Here is a 24,373-nt window from a genome sequence, read left to right as displayed (position 1 = left end):
CAATTTTGCAGAGGTTAATTGTGTCTATAAACCCTCAAAGTTATAAAGTAAAGTTTTTGACTCTACTGCTCTGCCATGCGATGTTTGCGATTTCAGATTCTGACCAATTTTCATTGAGAAAGGCTTTGGTGTCATGTAAAAACTCTTTACATAGCACTGTTTATTGTTAAAACTATGTTTACTGGATCCGATTAGGTACACCTCAACTCATTTTCCTCACCAGACTCATAATTTGGTTAGAAATATCCCAATTTAATCCATAAAAAATCATATTAATCAGGTTTTTAAGTCACAATCACCAAAATCAACATAATTTAGCTGATCTTTATATTATTTTTAAATGATTTACTATGAAAATGTACCATTATGCAGTGGTTTGAGTTTGTTCTGCGGAGCTCCATGCACACCTCAGCTCTTTCAGGTCCTGATGGACAATGTGAATATGCACTTTAATACTCTTGCATACTCTAATAACCCCATGTTCTCTCTCTCCTCTGTGTCAAATCTCTACAGAGAGAGAGAGAGAGAGAGAGAGAGAGAGAGAGAGGGCTGGGTAGGTGGGAGGGTTGGTAATTCATGCACACATGTGCCTGCCTGTTCCTCCACTGACAGGGCCAGGGGGAGGGGCACATGATAAATTGCCTTCCACCGGGACCCTCCGAGCACAGCCACCATGATGTGGGTAGAAATGGAAATTGCTCCCTTTCACCGTCATTACATCAGTTTAGGACGCGTGTGGGCCTTCTACACACTCGATGAGCGGAGTTTGTTTCGTCTGAATAACCGCTGTGCGATAGACGAGGGAGGTATTCTAAATAAATAATAAAAAGTGTAACACAGCTGGGTCAACAGTTTGCCCAAATGAACTGAAAGAAAGTTATTGTTTAGAGTCGAGGATGGCAAGGATATATACATATTAAATATAAATATGCTAATTAATATGTATAATACGTTTTCTTTGTATTTAACGACAATAAATGTCAAATATGGCCGCAATGCGCTGCATCACGCAGCTGTTACAACACACTGATTGTCGTTTTCTGTGCAAGAAAAATACAAAAAATAACATAATGAAAAAATATGTAATTGTCCATGTGGGATGTTTTTTTATATAATTAAAAAATATATATGACTTCAATATGCACCTGGTTTTTGCAATTTTAAACCACGATCTGTGAGTGTTTGTATCCGCATGAAAATCCCACAACTTTGCACAAGATCTTTTTAATAACAAATTTAGTGCTGTGTACATTAGATTTACAGGTGGATGAGATTATCAAATGCAAATTAAATAATAGCATCCTGGTAATGATTAAAAATAACCTATATCAATTTTATATATAAACCAGTCAATGGACTCCACGTCCAAATATCACCCTGGTGGAGCAGGAGAGGCTAGCTCTCAGCCCACAGCTTTATCATAAATAAAAAAGACCAAGTAAAATTTCTAGTGCATTAAACTTGAAAGCCAGCAAATTATTCAAGCCAAAGTCCGTCTTTCTCTTAAGGTTGTAAAATTGATTTTTCTTTTCTTTCATTATTATTTTTTTTTTTTTAGATTTTAATTTTAGCAATTAAAAAAATGTAGCTGTGCTTATAATTTTAAAAACCACAGAAAACACAGCCGTCCTTTTACTTTTTTTCCCTGGCGTATTTTAATAATATTACTTTTTACGCACGTAAAGTAGCATATAAGCCGCAACACCAGTCAAATAAAATCTCAAACAACTTATTGACAAAATTAACCCAACAGAAAACTAAATTCTCTCATACAAATTCACTTTAAGCCCGTCTAACACACACACACACACACACACACACACACACACCCCCAATTCCCACTCTCATTCAAGTTGCATTTAATTTCAATTTTATAACACGTGCTCTGATAAAAAGTAAACGTTTAAAGCTTCTCGGTTATTTGGCATGTGAACTAATGTAATGGAGAGAAAAATAGAAGTAAAGAAAGAAAGTTGCACTTTATATTAGCAGATCGTCAAAATGAAGACAGCAATAACTTGTGTTAAAAAAGTTGGACAGCTGGGAAAATCTATAGGCCTATGCTGCGGAAATGATCAATGAGGTTTTCTGAACCCCACTAATTAAACAGACCAATTTTAAAAACTGCCAGTGGAATATAAATCCAACTATTATTTTTACACTGAATAATGTTAATACATGAGAAAATGAGGCACACGGAGATATGGAACAGAACTGTTTCTTATTTTTTCCAGAATACATACAAAAAAATACCAATTCTCTTTCCAAGGTGTACACCTGAAAAATAACGGCAATTTAAAATGTGGACAATTTCTGAAATTTTAAGAAACAAACATGCATGTAAATTATTTTCTTCTCAATGAGACATTAAATAAGAACAAATACAATCATAGCAATTTCAAATTAACATCGAAATGAAGACCCCTACTTTAATTAGTACTCTAACATGTGTGTGTTTTCATTTTTACCTATAGAGTTCAACATAATGCACTTTTTGAGTTGCTCAAATATTTTCCATTTGCAGCTATTATCGCCTGCTTTTAAGCCGACATATAAATAAATACAGTTGAAGTCCACGGATCCCGCCCATAAGTTTAGCGCTGTTAATATAAAAGTCTTTATATTTGCATTCTTAGTACTATAAACTTTTCAAAGTCTTTTTTTTCCTCACTGGTATCCAAGCGCTGATGCTGTGGTGAGTCTCTGGCCGTACAGTGCATAAGGGGAGTAATAAGGGCCGGTGGCTGCGGGGACGGGAACAGGGGCACCAGGGGTTGGCAGGGGACTTTTGGAGTACGGATGGTAGCGGCTGCTGAGTCCTAGCGCGTGATGCGGACTCCTTAGAGCCAAAGTTCCGGGGCTCCCGGGGGCACCTGACGGTGGCATGTGCATATGGCAGGCCATGGCCGCTGCTGCAGCGCTGGCCAGTGATGAAGACCCGGGATAACCAGATATCAACTTCTCCGCCCCAGTAAAAGCAGTGTGAGTCCTCAGGTGATTCAGGAGCTCTTCTGAGGAGGAGAAACGCTTGTCGCACGGTCCATTTGCCGACACCCAGTTACAAACATGAGGGAGAGGGTCGTTGGGGAGCATGAAACCGTATGGGTACAGGGGGTGTCCGGTAAATGATGGCGCAGAGGAATGCACGCCATGCATGGGGTGTGTAGGATACATTAGTGGGTAGCTGTTTTTGAGGGCGTTAGCGGCCGCTGCAGCTGCAGACTCGTGCGTGCAGGAAGCACTGGATGCGCCCGTTAAGTGACTGGCACAATGGTAACTGAGGCAGAAAGGGTCTCTGCAAAGGCTGGCTGACATGATGGACGGTGGTGAAGCCCCAGCCAAGGGGCTGGAGCCAGCCTTACTGCAGCCCAGTGAGCTGGCCAGCTGTGCGTTTACCAAGCTCCCTCCGTGGGGCAGGAAGTGTTGTGGGTAACCAGCGTAGGCCCCAGCCAAGCTACCTGGGTAGGCCATACTAGCAGGAGGCAAAGGGAAAACTGTCTGCCCCGGTTTGTAAGGAGAAACCGGCGCCACAAGTCCTGACCCGAGTACGGATGCGGAGGATACAGAAGTTACAGATGAGGAGTCCGAGGAGGAGGTTTTAGTGCCAGGCGTCGTCTCCTGGTGTTGGTTGACCTCCACGTTAATTCCACCACAACTCACGCTTATCCTGCTGTGGCTAGTGGTGCCAGATCCGTCCGTAGTGCCATTTTTATTACAATCAGACTCTTTCTTTTCATCCCTATCCCCACATTTCCCTTCTGATGGCATGGGAGACGCAGAAGTGCTGGAGTTGGGGCTGCCTGTCCGCGGCGTAAACGGCTGGCAGGTGGCGCTCGGCACTCGGAAACCAGACTTCTCTCCGCTCGAGACGCCCGAAGATGAGTCCTTCTTATCTGAAGGTTTAGAATAAGGTTTGAAGCTAGATTTGTCATCCACACCGATGTCACTCATTTTCAAAGGACCAGATTTAGATTCCTTCTCACTAGATCCATTTGATGTGACGGAGGATAATTTGGATGAGGGTGGTGGGTCCGGTTTGCCGATCTGGGAGCAGGTCTGCGCCAGCAGTGCCAACGGACTTTTCTTGGCATCTAGCTGCAAAACACAAGACAACACAGATGTTGATATATGCTATTAAAAAGCACACAGACTGATTTCTTTTACGATTGTTAAATGTACAGCCGGAGAGAGAGCCGTTTTATGGGGATGTTCGCATTTCCAAACGGAAACGTATATGCAGATATTACGCACGGCTCTTGCGTGAACAAAACTACACTAATTCAGATAAATAAAAACAAAATATGAGGCTTTATACTACGTATAACTGTTTAAAACAACAGAATCACAGTGAGGCATGCTATATTACGGGATAACAGCGATATGCTCCCGAAACGTTGTCACGCGAAGCACTAATACATGAAATATCCGACCTAACATTGGAAATATACTGACAATAAGTACAGAAAATGTTCCTCTTACCTCTATAGGACTTATCGGGGTAGAAGGCAAAGGCTGCAGATACTCCGGGTGCAAAATGTGTCCCGACCGTGCTGTAAGCATTTTCAAAACCTTGATGGGAAGTCGGTTTGCTTGCCGTAGTGGATCAGACGGGGGTGCGGAGTGGAGAAAAGGCTTGTTGATGCTCGCTGAGCTGCTATTCCGAGAACTGCTGCTTTCCCAGGCTACACAAATATCACTATTTTTCAGGACAGACGCCGAGGGCGACGTGATCATGTCCCAATTGTCAGGAAATGAAACGGAGATGCTTTCGTCAGATTCATTAAGACAATCAAAACAGCATCGAGGCTCTCTCTCGGGGTTGGGAAAAAGAAAAAAAATCGTAAAACGCTTCAATAATAAGTAATCCTGGAAGTAAAGAAGCAAGGCGCGGCAGCTGGAAGGAGACCGTGCGAGGTTATCGCAGATCCGTGGCTGTGTCTGGCACCATGAGCGCTGCGTCTGTCTGCAGGTCCTCGCTCTGTACTCCCGAAGTACGAACTGGTAGAAATTTTCACTTCAAAAGCAGCTGAATTAGTCCGAGATTAAAGCCTTTGCCGCCTTCCAATCAAATGGGACCCTGAGGTGATTGGAGGGTCAAGGGGATGTGACGTTCTCCTCTTTGTAAGCGCCTCTATTTCGACAGCTCGGGGGAGGAGATTGGCTTCAATATGTTGGTTAGTGTGAACGCTTGCGCTGTTTTAGATGTGAGACTACGGACTCTGTGCACAGCAGTACACAGAGTAGTGTGTGAATAAGAAGACGTGAACAATCACTATTACATTTTGGAACATAATTTACTCACTTTTAACACTTATTTGAATTTCATTTGGGTTAATATGAACGATTTCACCGAATTTTGAGTACGGATGTGAAATCAATCTGTACTTAGCTTATTTACTTTATCTGCTCGGTCAAACTAAATCTACATTCTTTATCATTAAAAGCACCTTATTTTCCATCCAAGTCTGCTATTAAACAAATATAGGCTAAGTTATGATGACACGATTTATTACTGATAGCCTAACTGTGGAAACTGAGACATGTTACTAACCCTTTATTTGCTTTATTACTATTAAAATGACTAAGAGAATAATAATTCATGATTTTTTTTAGGTGAAATATGTTATTCAGAAGTCTATTGTTATATTATAAGTATTTTCTGTGTAAACCATCACCGGCCTGTAGCAACAGAGACGCACACAGCGTGCACACGTCCACCGCTGGGACTTTTCCTCCCCTGGCAAACATAAAACCAACCATTTCAGCTTGAATTCCCTAAACAGACAAGCGTTGACAGGAATAGACCAATGTAGTGATGGAGGGATGTGAATGTCACATGTTTTCAGTATAATATACACCGCCCTTCTATTTCTATCTCCACCCCTCCGTCAAGTGTCAATTCTGCTCCACCGCAATCAATCAGTTATTTGTCAGACGCTGTCAATCCGGCGCTTGATTTATGTCAGCTATTGTGGCTGATTACATGCCAGTGTGACTGCGGGAAAAGAACAAATGGAGGAGAGAGACATTCGTGCAAGAGACACCAAGTTTTCACAGAAAATAAATCGATCCTTGAGTTAATTTTTTAGATGCATCGACAATGGCCGACCTCAAAGGTCCAGACAATGTAGGGGAAGAAGAATAAGAAGCAAAAAGCCAAACTACATTTTCATTCTGCCCGTTTTTCAACAAAGTGTAACTTTTTTAAGAGTTCTTCATCAAACACCTCGGAGCTGGCACACATGATGAAACTTTAATAACTTGCAGACAGTCCGGCTCACATGTTCTAATAGGGCTTTAAGGTGCGAAAGTACTTTTGCTATAATCGGCCGATTATGGTGTTAACAAGAAGCCTTAGGAAACGCACCGCTGCCATGATTTAAAAAAAAAAGAGAGAAAAAGGCGTGACATTAACTAATAAAAAGCACATTTAAAATAATAAAAAAATAATCACATGATTAATAAAATATATATATAAAAATTAATACTTTATATATCTGTAATCTAATATATTTATTGTAGCATAGCCTATCCAGGAATACGTTGGCTGGAACAATCCGTAAACATTCATTCAGAAATGATAATGTGTAACAAGCCGGTGAAACATCACGCTCTCTCAAAACAGAACCCTGTCCATTTTGGCTAAACGCATCTGCTATTGTGTTGTTAAAACCTGTCATCTGCCTCGGGCACACTGTCATCTGCAACAAGAATAACAAAGACGGGGAACAAAAAAGAAATCCAGACATTTTATATTGATGTCAGCTCGATTTTATTTACATACAATGAAAATGATTTATTTTCTTTAAGAGGTAGAGAAGCGGACAGGGAGAAAGAAAAGAAGAGAAATGGTCTGTCAGGCCGCTGAGAAAAGAAGTTTAAAATGCCTTGAACTATTCACCGCTGAGATGGCTAATCAGTATTGAGGCTCCAGGGCAATCGGGCAGCTTTTCAATGCGGTTTTCCTTTCATCTCAATCGGGATGGAGGCGCTCAATTAAAAGCCTATCAGTTTGTAAGTAAATCAACGCCTATCAAAGTTGTCACATCAAACAAAACGATTATTATTGCAACCCGCCTCTGCCATTAATCTCTTTCTGTGGTAATCTGCTTGACAGGTCAACTTGGAGAGCAAGAAAACCTGGAGTGGACAGTCAGGGGGCTAAATATTTTTTTAGGTGGAAAACAAAAAACAACACCCTCTATATTAAAACACACAATGTAATTGCTTTCAAAATCTGCCGCAAATACAATTTATGATCCCGTGATTAAAATTATATAAAACATTTTATTCCACATGGTTAAAATAATGTACTGGGGGAAAAAAGGGAAAAAAAGTTATACAAAAGCAATTTTTTAAGCTTTTTTTGTTGCTTTAGTTTATAGGCCCACAGTGGTCTTCATGGCTGCTTTGTAAACTAATAAATAAAACCAAGCAATAATTGTCTCCTCTATGAACACATAAGTCATAATTTTGAGATCATGTGTAATATAAATAAACAGCAGCTCCAGAATAGGGCAACAGCTCTTTTCATTTTAATGTGTGAGTTTGTAAGAAGAGGGAACAAAGCCTAAATGAGCTCAGCTCTTTTCCTTCAAATGTTTTCAGTGGGTTTTTTGTCTGGCAGAAAAGGGGGGACGTTTCACAATATGCAAAGATGTGTGATTGATAACAGGCTTGCTGTTTTCTGCAAGGGCTGTCAGTCCGTGACACAATATGTGAGTTATTAGGGCAAAGAAGGGCAACCATAAATTTTCACTGTCAGGCGAAAACCCTCTTTATTGTCCGTATGACGAATGGGCTTCTGCACCAGACACCAAAATACTCGGCATTCCCCTTAAATGGGAACACATTTTTGCGACCATAATTCATGATATTTAAATAGAAAGTTTTAATATCCCCATATATTTCATAACACTGACATGTTTATGAATCACTCTGCGCATGCAAATACAACTATTTACATCTTGTGGGGAAATATGTTGGAGTTGCATGTTTACTGAGAGATATATGCTGGGCCGACTTCTTGCACATTTCAATGTTTATCTGTAGCCTTTATATCCATAGCCGCATAAAATAGAAAAAAGACAATTAAACAACTTTCTTAATTGCACTTTTAAATTGCACCTTTATTTACAATTTCAAAAGTACTTTTTTTCATCGACTCAAACTATTTTTTGAGCTATTAATAAACTCACAGATATTATTATTTTATTTTGTATCGGTCCGTTTTCACTTTAATTACTTTGAAGCGATATTCCAGCTTCTCAACCATTTTTTTTAAAGAGACGCATCGCCAAATAGGCTATCAAAAATAAATAAAATAGAATACAGGCTGTACATGAATATTACAACCATTAAAGTGCATGCATCAAGTAGAAAGGATTTTTCTAAAACTCCAAGCAGGAAGGACAGGTTTACAGAAAGTCCGTGACACGACATTACCTGAAATAATTTCCTACTAAGCTCCGATGTAAAACGTCAGAGAGGTAGAAGGATACAAAAATAACACTGTAACGACATTAAGAAGTAGTCCTTCTGTCTAAACGAACTTGTTTCTTATTGCACAAACACGCCAGCTATTGCATTCTGCAAAATATGAAGCACCGTAAAGGGAACAGTGGAGACTGAAGCCATGCAGACTCTCGCTCTCCCTCTCCGGGCAGGCAGCAGGGGGAAAGTGAGCTTTTCCGCGTATGGGAGGTCCCGCGTGACGTCACACAACATGCAACGAGGCACAGGAGCAACATGGTGTTCACAAACTTTCTAATTCTCTCAACCAAGTGCCATCGTGCTACACAAAAATGTGCAGCTTTTCCTCCCCATGCTCCACGAAGCGCTACAGCAGCTATTTTCAATCATTAGCACTGCTTTAATCAGAGAAGGATAAACATAGCAGAGAGCTAAAGCTGCTTTACTATTTGGCTTCAATGTCTGCATGCTCTCAGGGCACAGAGGAACATGGAATAACGATTCAATGATTGCATGAATGATAGTTTGATGACCAAAGTCTAAGCTTATTAAAAAGTTGTTATATATTTACATCTTGTCACACAAAGGTAGTAGTTGGTCTGGTGGGGGGCTTTATTTCACAAAAGACCAAATAACCAATACACAAAGGAGTCTTGATACACATGTCATAATTTACCAGTTTATATCATCCTGTAATCAATGGTGGGGACAGTAATGCTCAATCCACCATCTTTCAATATTAATTATACACTTAAAGTTCATAGGCAGAGTGGTATACAGTTAACAAACTAGACTGAGAATGAACCAGACAAACACATAAGACACATAGAGATGTTTGTGATTGTGACCTGCAAAAATACACTAAGGTGTGTGAAAGTGTGAAATAAAATTTAGTCATATGTTTGATATGATACTGTTAAAGTTTGTTTACATTCATATTCCTTGTAAAATATGTATTTTTGTATTGAAGCAAAAGTGACCCAAAGCAGTTGGTTGATGTTTATTTTTTCATTAAATAAAATATTATATATTTATTATTATATGGTTTCAGAAGTTTAATAAAACAATATTGCTGCCTGTTATTTGTCCTTGGTCATGCTTGGTCATTTTTTCACATTCAAAGCTTTCACATATAAAGATTTGTTGAATATTTGATTGCAGCAGGGTCAAAATATGAATAAAAAGATAAGTGAGAGTCAGATAGATGTGATAATATTTCAATTATAATTTCACTATTCCTCTAAGGACCTTCATGCAATTAAATAATCACCAAGTGACTTTATTGTGTCTTTATCTTGTTATCTCTAAAGGCAGGAAGTAAGAGATACATAATCAGTTTTAACTTGGGTCATTTGGGATCAGATGTTTTCCAAATTGATAATATTCAAAGGTAAAAAGCCCAATGTATACTAACAGTGACTGTACATTTCATCTCTGAACTTGATCAAAATGCAAACACTAGCTCTTTACTGCATTTGAGAAGTCAACATGATTTTAGAGTGAGAAAATTGTACTATTCTACAAGTAGCTTATTTTACAAGCCAATAATACCACAAACAGAAATGTGATTGTGTTCATTATGAAGGATACAAGTTAGCCTACATACATAAATTGTTAGTCTTAATATATAACGTTTACCTGCAGTAGTTACAAAAGTATCCATCAGCCAAGTATGCACTATATAATACTAGAAGTGAAACTTACTTGTTGCCCATGCACTTTAGTCATTACTGTGCAGAGGAGTTGCCAAGTCAAGGGCAAAGTCCATATCATTCCAGCAATTCTTTTCTATCACGTAAAGAGGCAGTTTGTATCTCCATGTTTGGTTGTTTCCATATTTCATTTTGCATTCCTTTCAAACAGCCTCTTGGGGACTACTAGAGCCTAAACCCCATACTTCCGAATGGTTGAACGAGAACATTATTATAATCAGTCACTGAATACAGTCTGGGTTTTACTCCTGCTTCCGCATTTGACTGCATTGTAGAAGACTTATTGTTTGTATTAGACCATAGCATTGTATTACAACCAAAACTATTGCCTTTAATGGTTTTGCTATGTTGTCTGGACAAAACAAATTGTTACAAGCCATAGGTATTATGTTTAGCCTTTGGAATAATAACAAATATAGGGAACTATATCCCACATCACTGGTAGCATTAAGTGGAACTAAGAAGCATTAATTACAGTGCAACCATGAAGTCTGAACAGAATAGTCTGCAGAGAAATCAAACCGAAGAACTACTGCGAGCATACTCTTGTTGTCTTTTTTATGGTCTCTCTTTAATGGTCTATTGCTTATGACATGATGATTGTTCTGACCACAACTGCTGCTGTGTTTGTCAAGTACGACTATCAAAGTAAAGTGAAATATTATTATTTTACTAATTAAAGTGTTAAACACCTTACTTTAAAAGCCCAGGCCTCATCTGGTCCTGGATGCTAACTTTTGGAAATTTCTGGGAAGCAGTTCTGCATTACTCCTTATCGGAAGAGGGGACGTTTTTTGAAACTTTTTTTACATTTTTTACATTTTTTTTACATACTCTATTTAACTCATTGCTTCCTTAACTTGTCAGTGAAACATTGTTTGAATAGTCTTACAATGGTAAACATGATGAAAAATGAGCATTCATCTCACTTTGTTTGCAATGGTGTCAGGTCAATAATAGTTTTCAAACTCTTTTTTTTTGTTGGTAGAAAGTAGTTACAGTGAAAGCTGACCTCAGCAAGGTGGCTGCAAATATCACAGAGAGGGACCGGTTATCTCAAAACCTGGGCAAATATCACCCAAACTATTTTCATTGTTGATATACCATGAAGGTATGGGAGAAATTACATTTTTATCCTTAAAACAACAGTTGTTTTATTGACACAGGTGGAAGCAATGACTTCAACATACCACAGCACTCAAATATTAAGCCTCTGTTAGCTAGTTCCACCTGAACAAGCCACAAAAAGGGGGACTTATTGATTGTGTTTATATTTCAAGTGATTCCAACAAATATATATTGGGTTTACAAGACAAATTCCTTAGTTAGTTAGTCAAATATATATCAGGTGAATCTCCAATAAACCCAAAAGTATAGCTATTTGCACTAACATTGGGAAAATTGAGGTGTTAAATGGACTTAAATTATATTTTCAGCCATAACATCTATAACTTAATAACTTGATTCACTTTTAAAAACACATTTCACTTTAATTATAGGCTACCTTTTACAATTATATGTAATTAGGCTAATTGACTTATTCTTGGTATAGGCATATAGTCATACCAACAGGTGTATTACTGCTGATAAGCTTATCTGGCTCTTAACAGTTTACATACAACATTTAGTGGCTTTCTTTCAAATGTAATGTCGTTTATACTAAACCCAGTAGGTTGTTAACCATGCAAGACTAAATGTGATACTGTCTTTTTATCAGGAGACAGTCAGCAGCACTCAGATTTCATCTGTAACGAGCAGCGTGTCCGCGTGCTTCCGCACAACAGCAGGTCAGCTGATTGAAACGGCACGCGGAAACTGTAAAGTCAATTGGAAAGCGCAAGTAGATCTCCAAAGTTGAAGCGATCCGTCCACAAACACCAGTATTTAATGTCGATAGCAGCGGCTTTCTCACGGTAGCAGGACTTTGGATACCAACTCAGACAGCTTAAAAACACAGTGACCGGGCTGTCATCCTCAGGAGAAAGTTATGGCACATAACGAGTCGTTGGTCGCGTTGAATGGGACTCAAGTAAGTTTGTTTCTGTCGGATTTTTCCTCCGCTTGTTTAGGCGGTAGACTACGTTATCAGCGACAGTTTAAAAAGTAGAGTTTACCGGTTCCAAAAGTGTACGGGGTTTGTTTTTGTTTATTTGTTCGTCATCACCGGTGTCATGTGACACGCTACAGTCGTGACTTTCAGTTTTGCAGTCCCTCCTACAGCTCCACTGGAGATAATAATGCCTCCAAGTTGCAGCAATATCATGCCAAAAAGTGTACTTAGAGCAGTATAGTGAGTTTTAAACAGTTAAAGTAATATGCACTTTGTTTTGTAAAAGTGATTAACTAAAATTATTTAAAATAATGTTCCCAAATCATTATTGTTTGAAAGGTGGGTTGTCCCAAAACATTCTTCTTCTTCTGTGCTCTTGTCAGGTGTGCTATTTTATTCTTGCTACTTAACTCACACTTACCTCTCTGTTTTATTTATTTATTTTTATTCATTAAGATTTCCTACATCGGACATGACTGCAAGGACATCCCAGACTTCCTCGGAGACACATATGGCCAGTTTGCAAGAAGGCTGGATCTAAGCTTCAATCAGCTCAGGTAGATAACACATGCAAAGGTGACACACATATATTCACCTGGATGCATATGCTACTCTCTCTCTCTTTCTCAATATTTTACTTGGAGACATGCATGTTTACATCAGGTGCAACTGAAAGTGTGCCCTCGGTCTATAGGTGGTCAGAGTGCCATCATGACATCAAAGAACCGAATGAGTGTTTGAGCTGAGCTGGTGCCACGCTGGGGCAACATAAAAGGCATGATCGATAAATGTGACATGCTAATTCGGGGGCAAATAGAAGAAAAGATTCCTCTGTCAGGACATGAAGGAATACCTCATGGCAGGTGCTTCAGAGGGGGCTGCCATTTCAACAGCAGGACTCGCATAGTTGATCTGGCAAGTAAAAGAAAGGAGATGATGGTTATAAGGTGCTTTTGTTTCTGAACCCTTTTCATGACTGTCAGGCCATGAAGCCATTTCAATAGAAGAACGTTTTTGTTAAAATTTTTTGTCTTGAGGCAGTGCTGGAAATGTGGAGTTCTCAATTTAACTGACTTATATTGTGTCATATTCCAAAAACCCTTCGTTTGCACAGTGTTCAGACCAGCTGGAAAAATCAGTTTGAGGTCAAGGGATGAATGAATGAAGGAATTAACCTATAGTGCCTTTGAGCAAGGCATTAATAATGTATGACTTGTTGCTGGAAAAAAACCTATTAGTTTCAGGAAACATACCATCTGAGACATATGACTTAATATTCACTGAATTCATGTGTGCACAGGTTCATATAAAGTATTGTCGATTTGCTATAATGGGTCATGAGCTGCGGTATTCAGTTCCAACCCAAAACACCAATCAATGCACAATGCAAGCTGTCAATAATAACAGTACACCACCCCTGTATACTATACTGTAATACTGTACTTTTGGTTTCAAAATGTAATCAGCAGGACCCACGTTCAATGAATGTCAGAGTGCATGATCAGAAGCATTTTTATGTTGATTATATGATATAATGGATTTTTTTAATATTATGTACCAGAAAGATGTCCATGACATTGTCATCTTGCAGTAACTGTTATACTCTTTATTATCTACACAGAATGATTACCATGAGATCAGGACTGCTTTGTGCAAATTCTAAGTCAAACAGCAGATGTCTTGGTATTACCTTAGAGGAAGTGATATTATGTCTTGCAGATACCGTTATGAAATCCGACTGAAACAACCCTTATGTGTGTTGCTTTCAGGGAGATCAAGGCTGGCATTATGTTTTCTCGCCTTTGAACCCGTCACATTAAGAACTTGATGTTTAGAATCAAATATTTATGACTCAGATATTACTAATTCATTTTTAATTTTTAGTTTGGCTAATCTCAGATGTCAGATATCATAACTAAACTTCAAAGGGTGGTATGGGCAGAGAAGTGGTGCAGAAGCAATGAAGTGGTGCTCGAACCATTTGGGGCTCATATCAGTGGACTATTGATTGATAGTTTGCTTGTGGGCAAAATGATCTGTTACATAGTGCTTCATCTTCTCTCTTATAAACATTAACTACCATCATGAGCACAGTGTGAACCCTGTATTTCTCCTTCGCTATCTGTTATTTTACTGACATGCTTGGGTGTTTATACAAGCCTTTCCACCCTAAACACACTGACATTACACACCTATATCTACAATTGTCTCTTAATTTCAAGTTTTCGGTTATGATTGATGTCTGTATGTGCTCACACGACAACATTGGGAGGTAATGGCTGGGTGGAGCTGTGAAATTCAAAAAGCAGCTCAACATGTGATAAGGCTATATGCTAACTTATGCGGAGACAGCCCCTCAGTAGATTTGATCCCTATAAGAATGTACCTAAAAGACAGAGGCCCCTGACTTACAGTTTATGGTGAAACATGTTTCCTGAAAAAAAGCCCCTTAACTGTTTGTGGTGGTGAATTTGTGTATAGCTCTTTCAGTTTGGTGGACAAAATAAATATCACAGTATATTTTAAACACAATATATTGATATGAAAAGTTAACAGTGTTTCTGTTAGATTCTGGTAATATGCAAATTCACCTGTCCTGAAAAAACCTAATTCTGAACACTGGAAATGAGCACAAATCTGTTCAAATCCTTTTTTGGTATAGCATTTTCGAACATAGTGAAAACAGTTAATTGTAAATATTCTTTTTAAGACTACCCAGAAAGCTAGATATTAGCTTAATCCATCCCACATTGGCTAATAAAAGTCACATTTTATCAGACGACGGTTATTATATTATATATTATAAAGGGAACAGAACAATATTTTGGTACCGACCAATCATATTTGAGCAGGCTTTGTTTCTCCAAAATCTCCAAAACCCCACAGGCTTTATCTCATGAAGATTTAGCTTTCTATTAGTTTAGCTAAGTTAGTTTAACTAATTACTAATGAGAAAATCCGGTTGCGTCTCTCAATTCTAACTCCATGCTTGCCTCTTAAGGTGCTAATCGGACAGTAAACAATGACCAGCGTTAATATTCATTGACTTGACCAGAACCAGCCAATATATCAGCTCTTGCACCCAGATAAATGATGAAGTGTTTTGAGAATGTTACCTGGCAATAATAATTGATTTAGAGTTTTACCTGACATTTCACTTGTATTTTTAAGCAGTTATTACCGGATTCTGATGACTGCACCTTATGATGGAGCTTAAATATTAAGAAAAGATTACATTTAAGCTTTATTGCAATATAACATTTCCCAGGATCACAGATTTTATCAAGCTTATTCAACATTCAGGAATCTACCACCTGACATTACGTGTCAGATAGTAGAGACATTTGTATATTGACACCATGACCTTATTTCATTGTCAGCTCAAGCAAACCAGGTGTAAACAGGTGCACATGTTACTGGGACTCGGTGGACTGCCTTTAGCATCATGCACTTCTTCATGCTGCTTGACTCAAATCGAGAGAGAGACATTGCCAGAGTTTGTTGTAGCTAATATGCTTATTTCTGTCAGCTCAATTGACAACACTCATCCTGCAACCTGACAATGAGTCACAATGAGAAGAAATGTACTGGCATCACCTTTAACTGAGTCCTGTGTGTTTGTGTGTGTGTTGCACATGTGTTTATGTTGGTGTGTATGCTTGCTTGCATGCAATGTTTGTGCATCTGTCTCTGTGAGCATAACTGTGAGTGGCTGGGCAGGTAATGGCAGGATGAAATTATGGTAGCGGGCTGTCACACCCACACCTCTCCCTCTGTGTGCTGCAGTGTCAGCCTGTCTCATCAATGTGTTGAGGAGTGTGGCTCACAGTGAGATTTCTGTCTGGGGACGGGCTTGGATAGCATTGTGTCGTCCACTTTGTTCCAGGTCAGGTGTGTACACAATGCAGTGAGTGGGCATGTGCTGTTTTGACATGATTTCCTCTCTGTGACTGGGGTGCACTTTGGGTGCCTGCATCTGTTACATGCAGTGTTTCTGCCCTGGACACATGAGGTTTGAGGAGGACACATGTCTGTGAGTCACAGGATGAATCCTAATGTTGTTAGAGCAGTGACAACCTTTCTTCTCAGATCTGACATGGCATCTTGATAAACAAATCACATTTGTGCAATGGCAGCTCTTGTGAAACCTTAAACCTAACCTGAAAGTGAAGCCTGCTCTATTTCACTTAGATCTGTTTTTAGCTAGTTAGAGCTGCCAATCACTTGTCCACTCAACACATGTGATAACGATTACTGCACATATGTTGTTGAATTCTATGTAAAATGTTACAAACAACTGTCAAATATTTTTCGATAGCTGATCATAATGTTGGTCATTCTAGTTGATCTCATCTGTTAAACAAATGCTGTCATACAGCAGAACTTTATTGAAGTATAGAGCTTAAAATGTACACCAAAGTGGGAACATCTGTGGTAGGCCTCAGATGATATCACAATACATGGGTGACGAATCAATATGTATTGCATTTTTTAAGTATTGCAATTTGATATTCCAATTGTGATTTTGTTTACTTTTTTAACACCAGACGATAGGACTTTTTTGAAGTAAACTCAAAATGTTCATCAAACTAGTTAGTGTTTCATTTTCCAGCACTCATTAGACAGCCACATATTGATTTGCTATTATTAATTTTTGAATTCCATTCCAAATATCCATCCATCCATCCATTTATTTTCTAGGAGGAGACACTGAGTGAAACTCTAACCTAACCTATGTAACGGTAACATCTGGTGGTCCTGTTGTACAATAGTATTTTGCCAAATTCTGAATGCAGTTATTGGTATTACAGTTTCACTAAAGGCTAAGGCTCCAAAGCACATTAGATGAGAATGCTCTGAAATGCAATCACTTCAAACAGCCATTGGTGCATTTAGAGGAAAGTCACAAAGTTAACAGGGAAACCAGTTAACCTTTATCACAGGTACTTGACTCTCTCCTCCATCATTGGTAGCATTCTCCTGCAGTGGTTGACCTGTATTCTGTCACACATATCTTGTTGGTAACATGAATAATGCTTTTAATGGCAAGCCTTAATTAGCGTGCATGTCATCCTGGTATGTTGTCTTTGTAGTGTGCACTGTTGTGTGCAGTGCCACACTGTTGCACTTACAGTTAGAAATGATGCATTTAAATGTATTCTATTACTGCAGACATGGTCAGATTTTTATAAATATAATTCAAAATTGGAGCAAGGCAGCTGCCTTTTAATTTCTGACCAAATTTATTTATTCATTAATTAATTTAAGAGCGTTATGTGTAGCCAGTATTTCCCTTACATTCATTCAGCACCGCTGCACAATTATGAGCACAGCTGCTCGGTTTTTGTACTGATGAGGACGTATTGTGAAGTTAACTATAACTGATAGCTGTGCCTCATCCATTGCAGTGCTTTCAAAGTGACAACAGAAATAAATACAAACAGGGTGTCCGACAAAAGTTGCTGCGCAGTACTGTGTCACTATCGGCAGTTAGGACATTCAAATAGAAAACAATCTAATCAAACTAAATTTGTCATTGATGCTTGAGTCTGATCACAGCAATTGGCAATTGGGTCTTGTGTGCTCTGATTAATTTGGCGTTCAGTTAACACACCAGTCATAAATTCTGTTTTAATAAAAACTCAACTTGTGGCATTTGCTCCTGGTGTTCTTCACTGCTGCTTTAAAAGAGACAGATTTTCTCATTAAATAAGTGCTGTGCATTGGATTTGGAACAGCTTTGAAGCGTCAACTTATGGGCAATGTGATTCGCCTGTTGGTTGTCGCTATAAGCTTTGCCATTGGTCGAGTTTTTCATAATGCTATTTTCTTCCCCGTCCACTATCTCCAGTAGCGATTTTGAAAGAGCACCATCGTTGCATCCAGGACTTAGCACCGTCCAACATGATTGTGATTGGTTGAAATAAATGTTTTTCTCCTGTAGCAGAATGATAATGGACATAGCCAGACCTTTCTCCAGCAGGTATGGCTATGAGACTAACCCAGGGGAAACACTGGTCGCAGATGAACTCCTGACATTAGACTTTTAAGATGAAATTTAGCCTGCCATTAAGAAAGAGGGCTCCATGTTTGACTTTTGCATTGCAGATTAACCTCAGCTACCTGTGTGTGTGTGTGTGTGTGTGTGTGTGTGTGTGTGTGTACAAATTGTGTGTCTGTGTCTGTGAGGGGGTATGTACTCACCCAGGCTATGTTGGTGATGGCAGGCGTTTTGCATTTTAATGACAAATCAAGTATGCTAACTCGCATTTTAAAACGAAAGTGCTCTAAATGTCGCCCGGCTGTCAAAATGAGATGTAAGTCGTCTGATGAAAAGAGAACAAAGAAGACAAAGTAGGGAGGCCTGGTACACTGAGAAATGAAATAAAACCTTGTATGGCCTGTCAGCTGTGTCGTTTTATATTCATATCTAAAGAACATTACAGTATTACTCTGCCGCTCATGCCTCACTCATCTGTCTCTCTTAATTCGTCACAGGAGCTGCTCTGTCTTTCAAGTTGCTGTATGTCAACACGGGAAGGGGCCTGCTAATTGACAAATGAGTGTCACAGACATCAAGTGCTCCTTTTCTATCCAAGCTAGGTAGACTCTGGTTGTTTGATGGTGAGGGAGGGGGGAGCTGGGCAGAAGCCCAGTAAGAGGCATTAGACCAGTCCTAGAATGAGAAGTGACAACGGCAAGAGAGCCTGTCATTGTCTTGCCTAAGTGTTCAATCTTCAGAGATGCCGGTATGCAGATAAAGTGTCAGTTAGGAGGAGAGGAGATGAAACATTGGCAGTATGAAGTCCTCAAATCACTTAACTGGGAGCGTAGAGAGTGTGTGTGTCTGGTTATAGTGGTGGCGTACTCTGTTCTGCTGAGGAAATATATTCCATATCTGATCTATCAGGCCTGTTTAGGCCGATATTCCAGGATAACCTGATCTGTGTCTCATAAATTAAGGACGATGCAGAGCTCTCCCAGCCCTAAGAGATTTAAAGCAGAGAGACGAGAGGGACATGGTCTAGCAGGAAATAAGTAATTTATATCAAGGACATTGATATTTTGTATCATTCGATGGTATAAGGGAGGAAACAACCTTTTTAATTTCCGCTCGCATGTTTTTTTAAATTATGTACTGTTTCTGGGAAAGTGATGGGAGGACATACAGCTAAAAGGTGTGTATACTTAATTGATAGCCTGTCATGTCTCTCCATCTCTGCAATTTGGGGCTATATGTGACTTTTATTTCATGCAATTCCTGCAAATATCTTTCTAACTTTTTATAAAGTGCAAACAGAGATCCTGAGTCACAGAGTCCTTTACTGAAAAAGAGTCATTTATTCTATTTATCAAAGTCATATGTGTGATATGTGATGGCTCAAGTCATTTAAATTAGATTATAAATTGAGCAGTTTGGACAGTCTCAAATTTTAATGTCTTTGGATAGATCTGTTTAAGATTACATTATAGGCATCTGACACTAAACCTTTCACTGGTAATTTATCTTCTGGGCTAAAATCTGTTTTCTTTCTTTGGTAAATGAACAACGTGTGTATAATTTAAAACTCTCCAACAAATTGCAACCAAACTGTAATAATGTGGCCTTCATTACATCCATTGTTTAGTTTTTTGTGTTTTCTGTGTCCAGCATTACAATTTTCACTCTTTCAAGCTAGATTTGCTTTAATAAAAAATTTGCCTGATGAACTGCACATTTTGTCCTCCCTAATGGATCTCATTAAATCTAGTACATTTGATCTAAAGCCAAGCATTTGTTAAGATCTACTGTTTGATTTGTTCCTATACATATGGCCCCGTGTTTAACTCCAGCTGCATTTGGAATGAATAAAAAACACATTTTGCACACGTACTACTACATGCATAACTGGATAGACTTACTTAGATATACAGTCAGTGAAGCTATGCCATTATTCTTAATGGGAATTCAAGTATTTGTGTAGGTTTCAAAGGGAAACCCCACTCCCACATCCAGCTATATTTAGCTAAATGGCAAAGTGGAGTAATCACACAATCAAGGTCTTCCAGTTTGCTGATTCTTGCAAGAATGATGTGGTCTCACTTGTGAATATTTTCTCACTTCTGCTAGTTTAGGGAAGTGGCAAGTTTTTCCATGGCAACAAACTATCCTGTGACACTGCGCAACAATGCTTGAAGTTGCCCACAGCATTGCATAAGTAAACATGTAGGCAACAGGGAGTTATACAATAATTCTCTTAAGATGGAGCTGTTGAAAGTGTCAAGCAACCAAGAATAAAGACAGCAATTTACTTAACTGACCAGATTCACTGCAATAGTCTGATTCAAAATGGGTTTAGGATTGTCAACAAATTCAGTGAAAAGAACAAAAACAAAGCAGAAGTCCATTTCTACCTTCCAACTTCCCTGTCCTGTTTCCCAAACTCACTTGTTCCAACTGAACACAAATGTATAGATTCATCTTTAAATAGGCTGATTTCTTTAAATGGCTTGTCCACAGCATTTAGAACATTAAGATAGCAGTAAACAACTATTTATTATGTGAAGATATAATAGAGTAATGGCATCCTGGCCAGAGAATGAAGTCTTGCTCCCTTCAAGTTGGTCAACAACAAACAACAATTTGTTGTTGCTGGTCCGATCAAGCATGCATGCTAGTGGCACTCTGCACTCTGTGGTCTACTAAGGCTGCTAACGCTGATCACGCCTTTCCTAAGCGTAATGCCCACCTGCCAGTTTCCTGTTTAGTTACAATGTTAGAACCATCCCCATTTTTGTAGTTTTTAAGACTGTTTGCCGTGATGTTAGCATTGTTAGCTGCTAAGCTTTTAGCTGCCGGCTTAGCCCCATCTATGAGAGCCGTGTGCAGGCAATCCGTATGCTCTAAATTCCATGTGCATCCACTTTGAACAGCTGTGCACTGTAGTTTTATTCAAATAGTGCTAAAAGAGAAGTAAATGTTGCGTTTTTCAGGACTATTTTCAGTGGCGGATGATTACACATTTGGTGATCTAGTGTGTATCTACAGCAGCAGAACAGTATAGGTGGGATTGTATTAGAATAAAGTAAAGTGCCCATCTTAATCAGACTGAAGGAATACATAATTGTTGTACTTTTATTTGTTTTTGAACTTAAATGGAGGTCTACTCCAATGAAAAATAAGCTACATCAGGCAACGGCTGCACAGTTGAGCAGCGAGTCTATAGGCTGCACAATTCCTTTACACTCAGTATAACATATATAGTATAAATCTTTATCTCTCTGTTAAAACACAACAAAAGTCCACTGATGGCAGGGGAACCATCTGTTAATCACTGTCAGGAGCTGCCATCAGCCTTCTAGGGCAATCCACATCCTGCTCTCCTTCCAATATAAGGCCATCTTGTGGTTTCGGATTCTGAATGGAATGGAACATCTTTATGTTCCTTTTGTTCACATTATATATACTGGGCAGCGATGCCATTCCTTTTATGACTGCGTCACATTTTTTATTGTATATCCCAAGACGGATGGCGTGCCACTGACACAGAGATTTACAGGCCTTCAGCTTGCAGTGGCAGAGCTTTAGAAGGGTCTGCTGACATCTAGCCAACACTTTGGAGGAGGAGAATAAAAGCTGACATTTTATTGGCTCTGAGAGAGAGAGAGGGAGAGAGAGGGAGAGAGAGAGGGAGAGAGAGACAGAGAGAGAGAGAGAGAGAGGGAGAAGAGTTGGGGGGTGCAGGGAGGAAGGGAGTGGGGAAAGAAAGGAAAAGACATTCTGTTTCTCTACTTTATATTTTTCAGCACTGCCAGCTGTCACAGGGACCTTGCTAAAAAGAAGGGATTTATTGGGTATTATTTAGAAACTTGTCAGTGGTAATGACTACAGCTATGATTTCAATTATCACCCACTAAATATAGCTTAATTCACTGCCTTGCTGGCCATAATGAGCTGCCCTGACATCATTTTTCAAAAATTCGATACCATGCTATTTTAATATTTTATGTTGACCACCGATTTAATTTTCCTCCCTGGTGCTTGGCATGTGGCAAGGTCCCACTCCCTCATGTGCAGTTGGATAGTCAGAGCTATTGAGTTCAAAGCTGTCCCAGGGATATATTTTTTCCATTGACAGAAATCCAATTAGTTTTAGTACACAGTCTGGCTGAATAAAAAGGGTCTTAAAATCTACAATATGTTTCCTTAGCGTTTTAGCAGAGTGCAAAGCCAGTGATGGATCTTTATGATTTGACCTGATGGGGCCCAAGTGGACATACTCCTTTTTCTATTTTGGCAAGTGAAAAACAAACCATCCATATGTCTTACTCATTTTGATAGGCATAGCGGAGTCTTTTGATATTGCGTAAACATCTACTGTACAGTGCATGCACTGGCTAAGATCTTGACTCTCGTACATATTTAAACACTTATTAAATACTTTACAACTGTTACACATATTCTGCCAAAACACCATGTAAATATGAGAGGGGGAAAAAAGTCAGATGTATAATTCAGTAGTGACATGTTTAGTAAGTAGACGATTTGGGGCGAGTTAATGTGTTCTCAGGTTTTGACATGAGGGTGTGCATTTTTAAGCAAGCATTAAAAGGGAGATGATTAGGACTGGCACTCAGCTGTCAATAACAAGCCTGCTGCTTGAATTTGATGTGGGTGAATTTTGATATTGTAAAGCTGCATCCTTTTCTTCAATCTTCTTCCTCTGCTGCACTGGTGAGAAGGTAATACATGCAAAGACATTCAGGATACCCGCGAGCGATTAGGACCTCTACGTTTGAGCTTTTTCTAATTTAAAAAAAGGAAAGAGGGCGCCAACTTATGTTTGAGACGCAACCTGTGTCTCTTTTAGCCCGTAACTCCAGCACTGTTTATGTTCACCCCATCACACTTAGCCATCTCCCAGATTGATGATGTAAGCAACTGGAAGGCATGGAACATATTAGAAGAACAGAGCATGGAGAGGGGCAGCCATACTTCTACTTCCCTTGGCTGGGTCCCAAATGGAAAAAAGGGTAAAAAAAAAAAAAAAAAAAAGGTTTGGAGCCTGTTTTGGAAGAGGAACAAAGAAGCTTCCTTTGGTACGGTCCAGGCAGTTTTGGTCGCTTCTTGGCTTTCAATCTCTCACAGTCTTTTCTAGAAGGCCCAGGGGTGAAAAGTGAAGACAGATACATGGGTGTATTGATGCCAAGATTTTAGAGGATGATTGCAGTTCTTGCCATGTTTTGAATTTTAGGGGATGATTTTTTAAGAGGGCTGCATGATAAATGTTGTCAGTTGATGAATAAATCCTACGACCATAAAATGCAGTTGGAAGCTGTTATTAGAGATAGCAGTTCTTGAAGGCCTCATGATTATTAAAAGAATTTGCTGTTACATCTCGGTGAAGATGAGGGACTAATATAATAATTTTTAACCTCTATGATTTGAGTCAGGTTTAATCACGGTTTGCCACTCTTGAAGTGATAAACTACAGTACATGCAGGCCGTCTGATTTGCTTGCTCTGCAATTTCAGGCTAAACAGTCTTCGTGGGTGAGTCCATGTTTTTTTTTTTTTTTTGCACTCCTGTAGAATGCTTAAACCATTTCTGGCCCTGGACAGCTGTGCCACATTCTCAGCACAGCTGTAACTCATTTCCTGTTTCCATTTCAGATAAACTTACTCACATCTTTCACAGCTTTCACTTATAAAAACCACGACTGTCCTTTCAAGCCGCCATCCCAAGAACTCGATATTGGTCAGACAGTAAGATTTGTGGGAGATAACGGCCCCTGTGCTCTCAAACCGATTGCACTCTTGTTCTCCGCCTTCCTCTATTATTTTAACTTGTTTATAGCCTACATTTGCTTGTTCCATTTGCGAAGCATGAAGAATAAGTTTAGAAAACTGTAGTTGGGAATGAGCTCAGAAATCAAGGGTGAGCTATGGGTTTTTTTGAGGCTACATCTGACATCCATCAGCATGGAAATATGTTTTAATGGTCAGGCAGGCTGCAAGACATCAGTAAGCTGTTGCCTCACTTTTCCACCCAGGGACATATTGAGATAAGAAACAGTGACGGCATGTTTCATGTCCATGCTGCTGACACGTCTGTGCTGGAAAACTACAAGGAACAACCCTTCCATTTTGGGGCCAACAC

The 24,373-nt window shown here is 39.2% G+C and overlaps 2 protein-coding genes across 2 annotated transcripts in view; one reads left to right on the top strand and one right to left on the bottom strand.

The window, feature by feature from the left end:
- Positions 1-1,960: 1,960 nt before the first annotated feature.
- Positions 1,961-5,055, bottom strand: znf503 (zinc finger protein 503). Its single transcript, XM_059323965.1, has 2 exons — positions 4,480-5,055; positions 1,961-4,095 (listed from the first exon to the last, which is right to left on the bottom strand). The coding sequence occupies exons 1-2, from the start codon at positions 4,732-4,734 to the stop codon at positions 2,668-2,670; spliced, it is 1,683 nt and encodes a 560-aa protein (XP_059179948.1). The 5' UTR covers positions 4,735-5,055; the 3' UTR covers positions 1,961-2,667.
- A 6,758-nt stretch (positions 5,056-11,813) lies between these two features.
- Positions 11,814-24,373, top strand: part of lrmda (leucine rich melanocyte differentiation associated) — a 215,992-nt gene continuing 203,432 nt past the window's right edge. Inside the window, exons 1-2 of the mRNA XM_059358831.1 lie at positions 11,814-12,213; positions 12,691-12,791. Coding sequence (XP_059214814.1) covers positions 12,172-12,213; positions 12,691-12,791 — 143 coding nt within the window. The 5' untranslated portion in view covers positions 11,814-12,171. The remainder of the gene's footprint in view (positions 12,214-12,690; positions 12,792-24,373) is intronic.

This window comes from Centropristis striata, chromosome 20, assembly GCF_030273125.1.
Source record: "Centropristis striata isolate RG_2023a ecotype Rhode Island chromosome 20, C.striata_1.0, whole genome shotgun sequence".
In the NCBI taxonomy this organism is placed as follows: domain Eukaryota; kingdom Metazoa; phylum Chordata; class Actinopteri; order Perciformes; family Serranidae; genus Centropristis; species Centropristis striata.
This window is presented reverse-complemented; position numbering and strand designations above follow the sequence as displayed.

What these genes read in the sequence shown, in the direction of transcription:
- znf503 (XM_059323965.1), bottom strand. Translation starts at nt 4,734, where the DNA reads ATGATCACGTCGCCCTCGGCGTCTGTCCTGAAAAATAGTGATATTTGT. An exon ending in CCCCGATAAGTCCTATAGAG is followed by an intron (nt 4,096 to 4,479) that starts GTAAGAGGAACA and finishes TGTGTTTTGCAG; the next exon opens with CTAGATGCCAAGAAAAGTCC.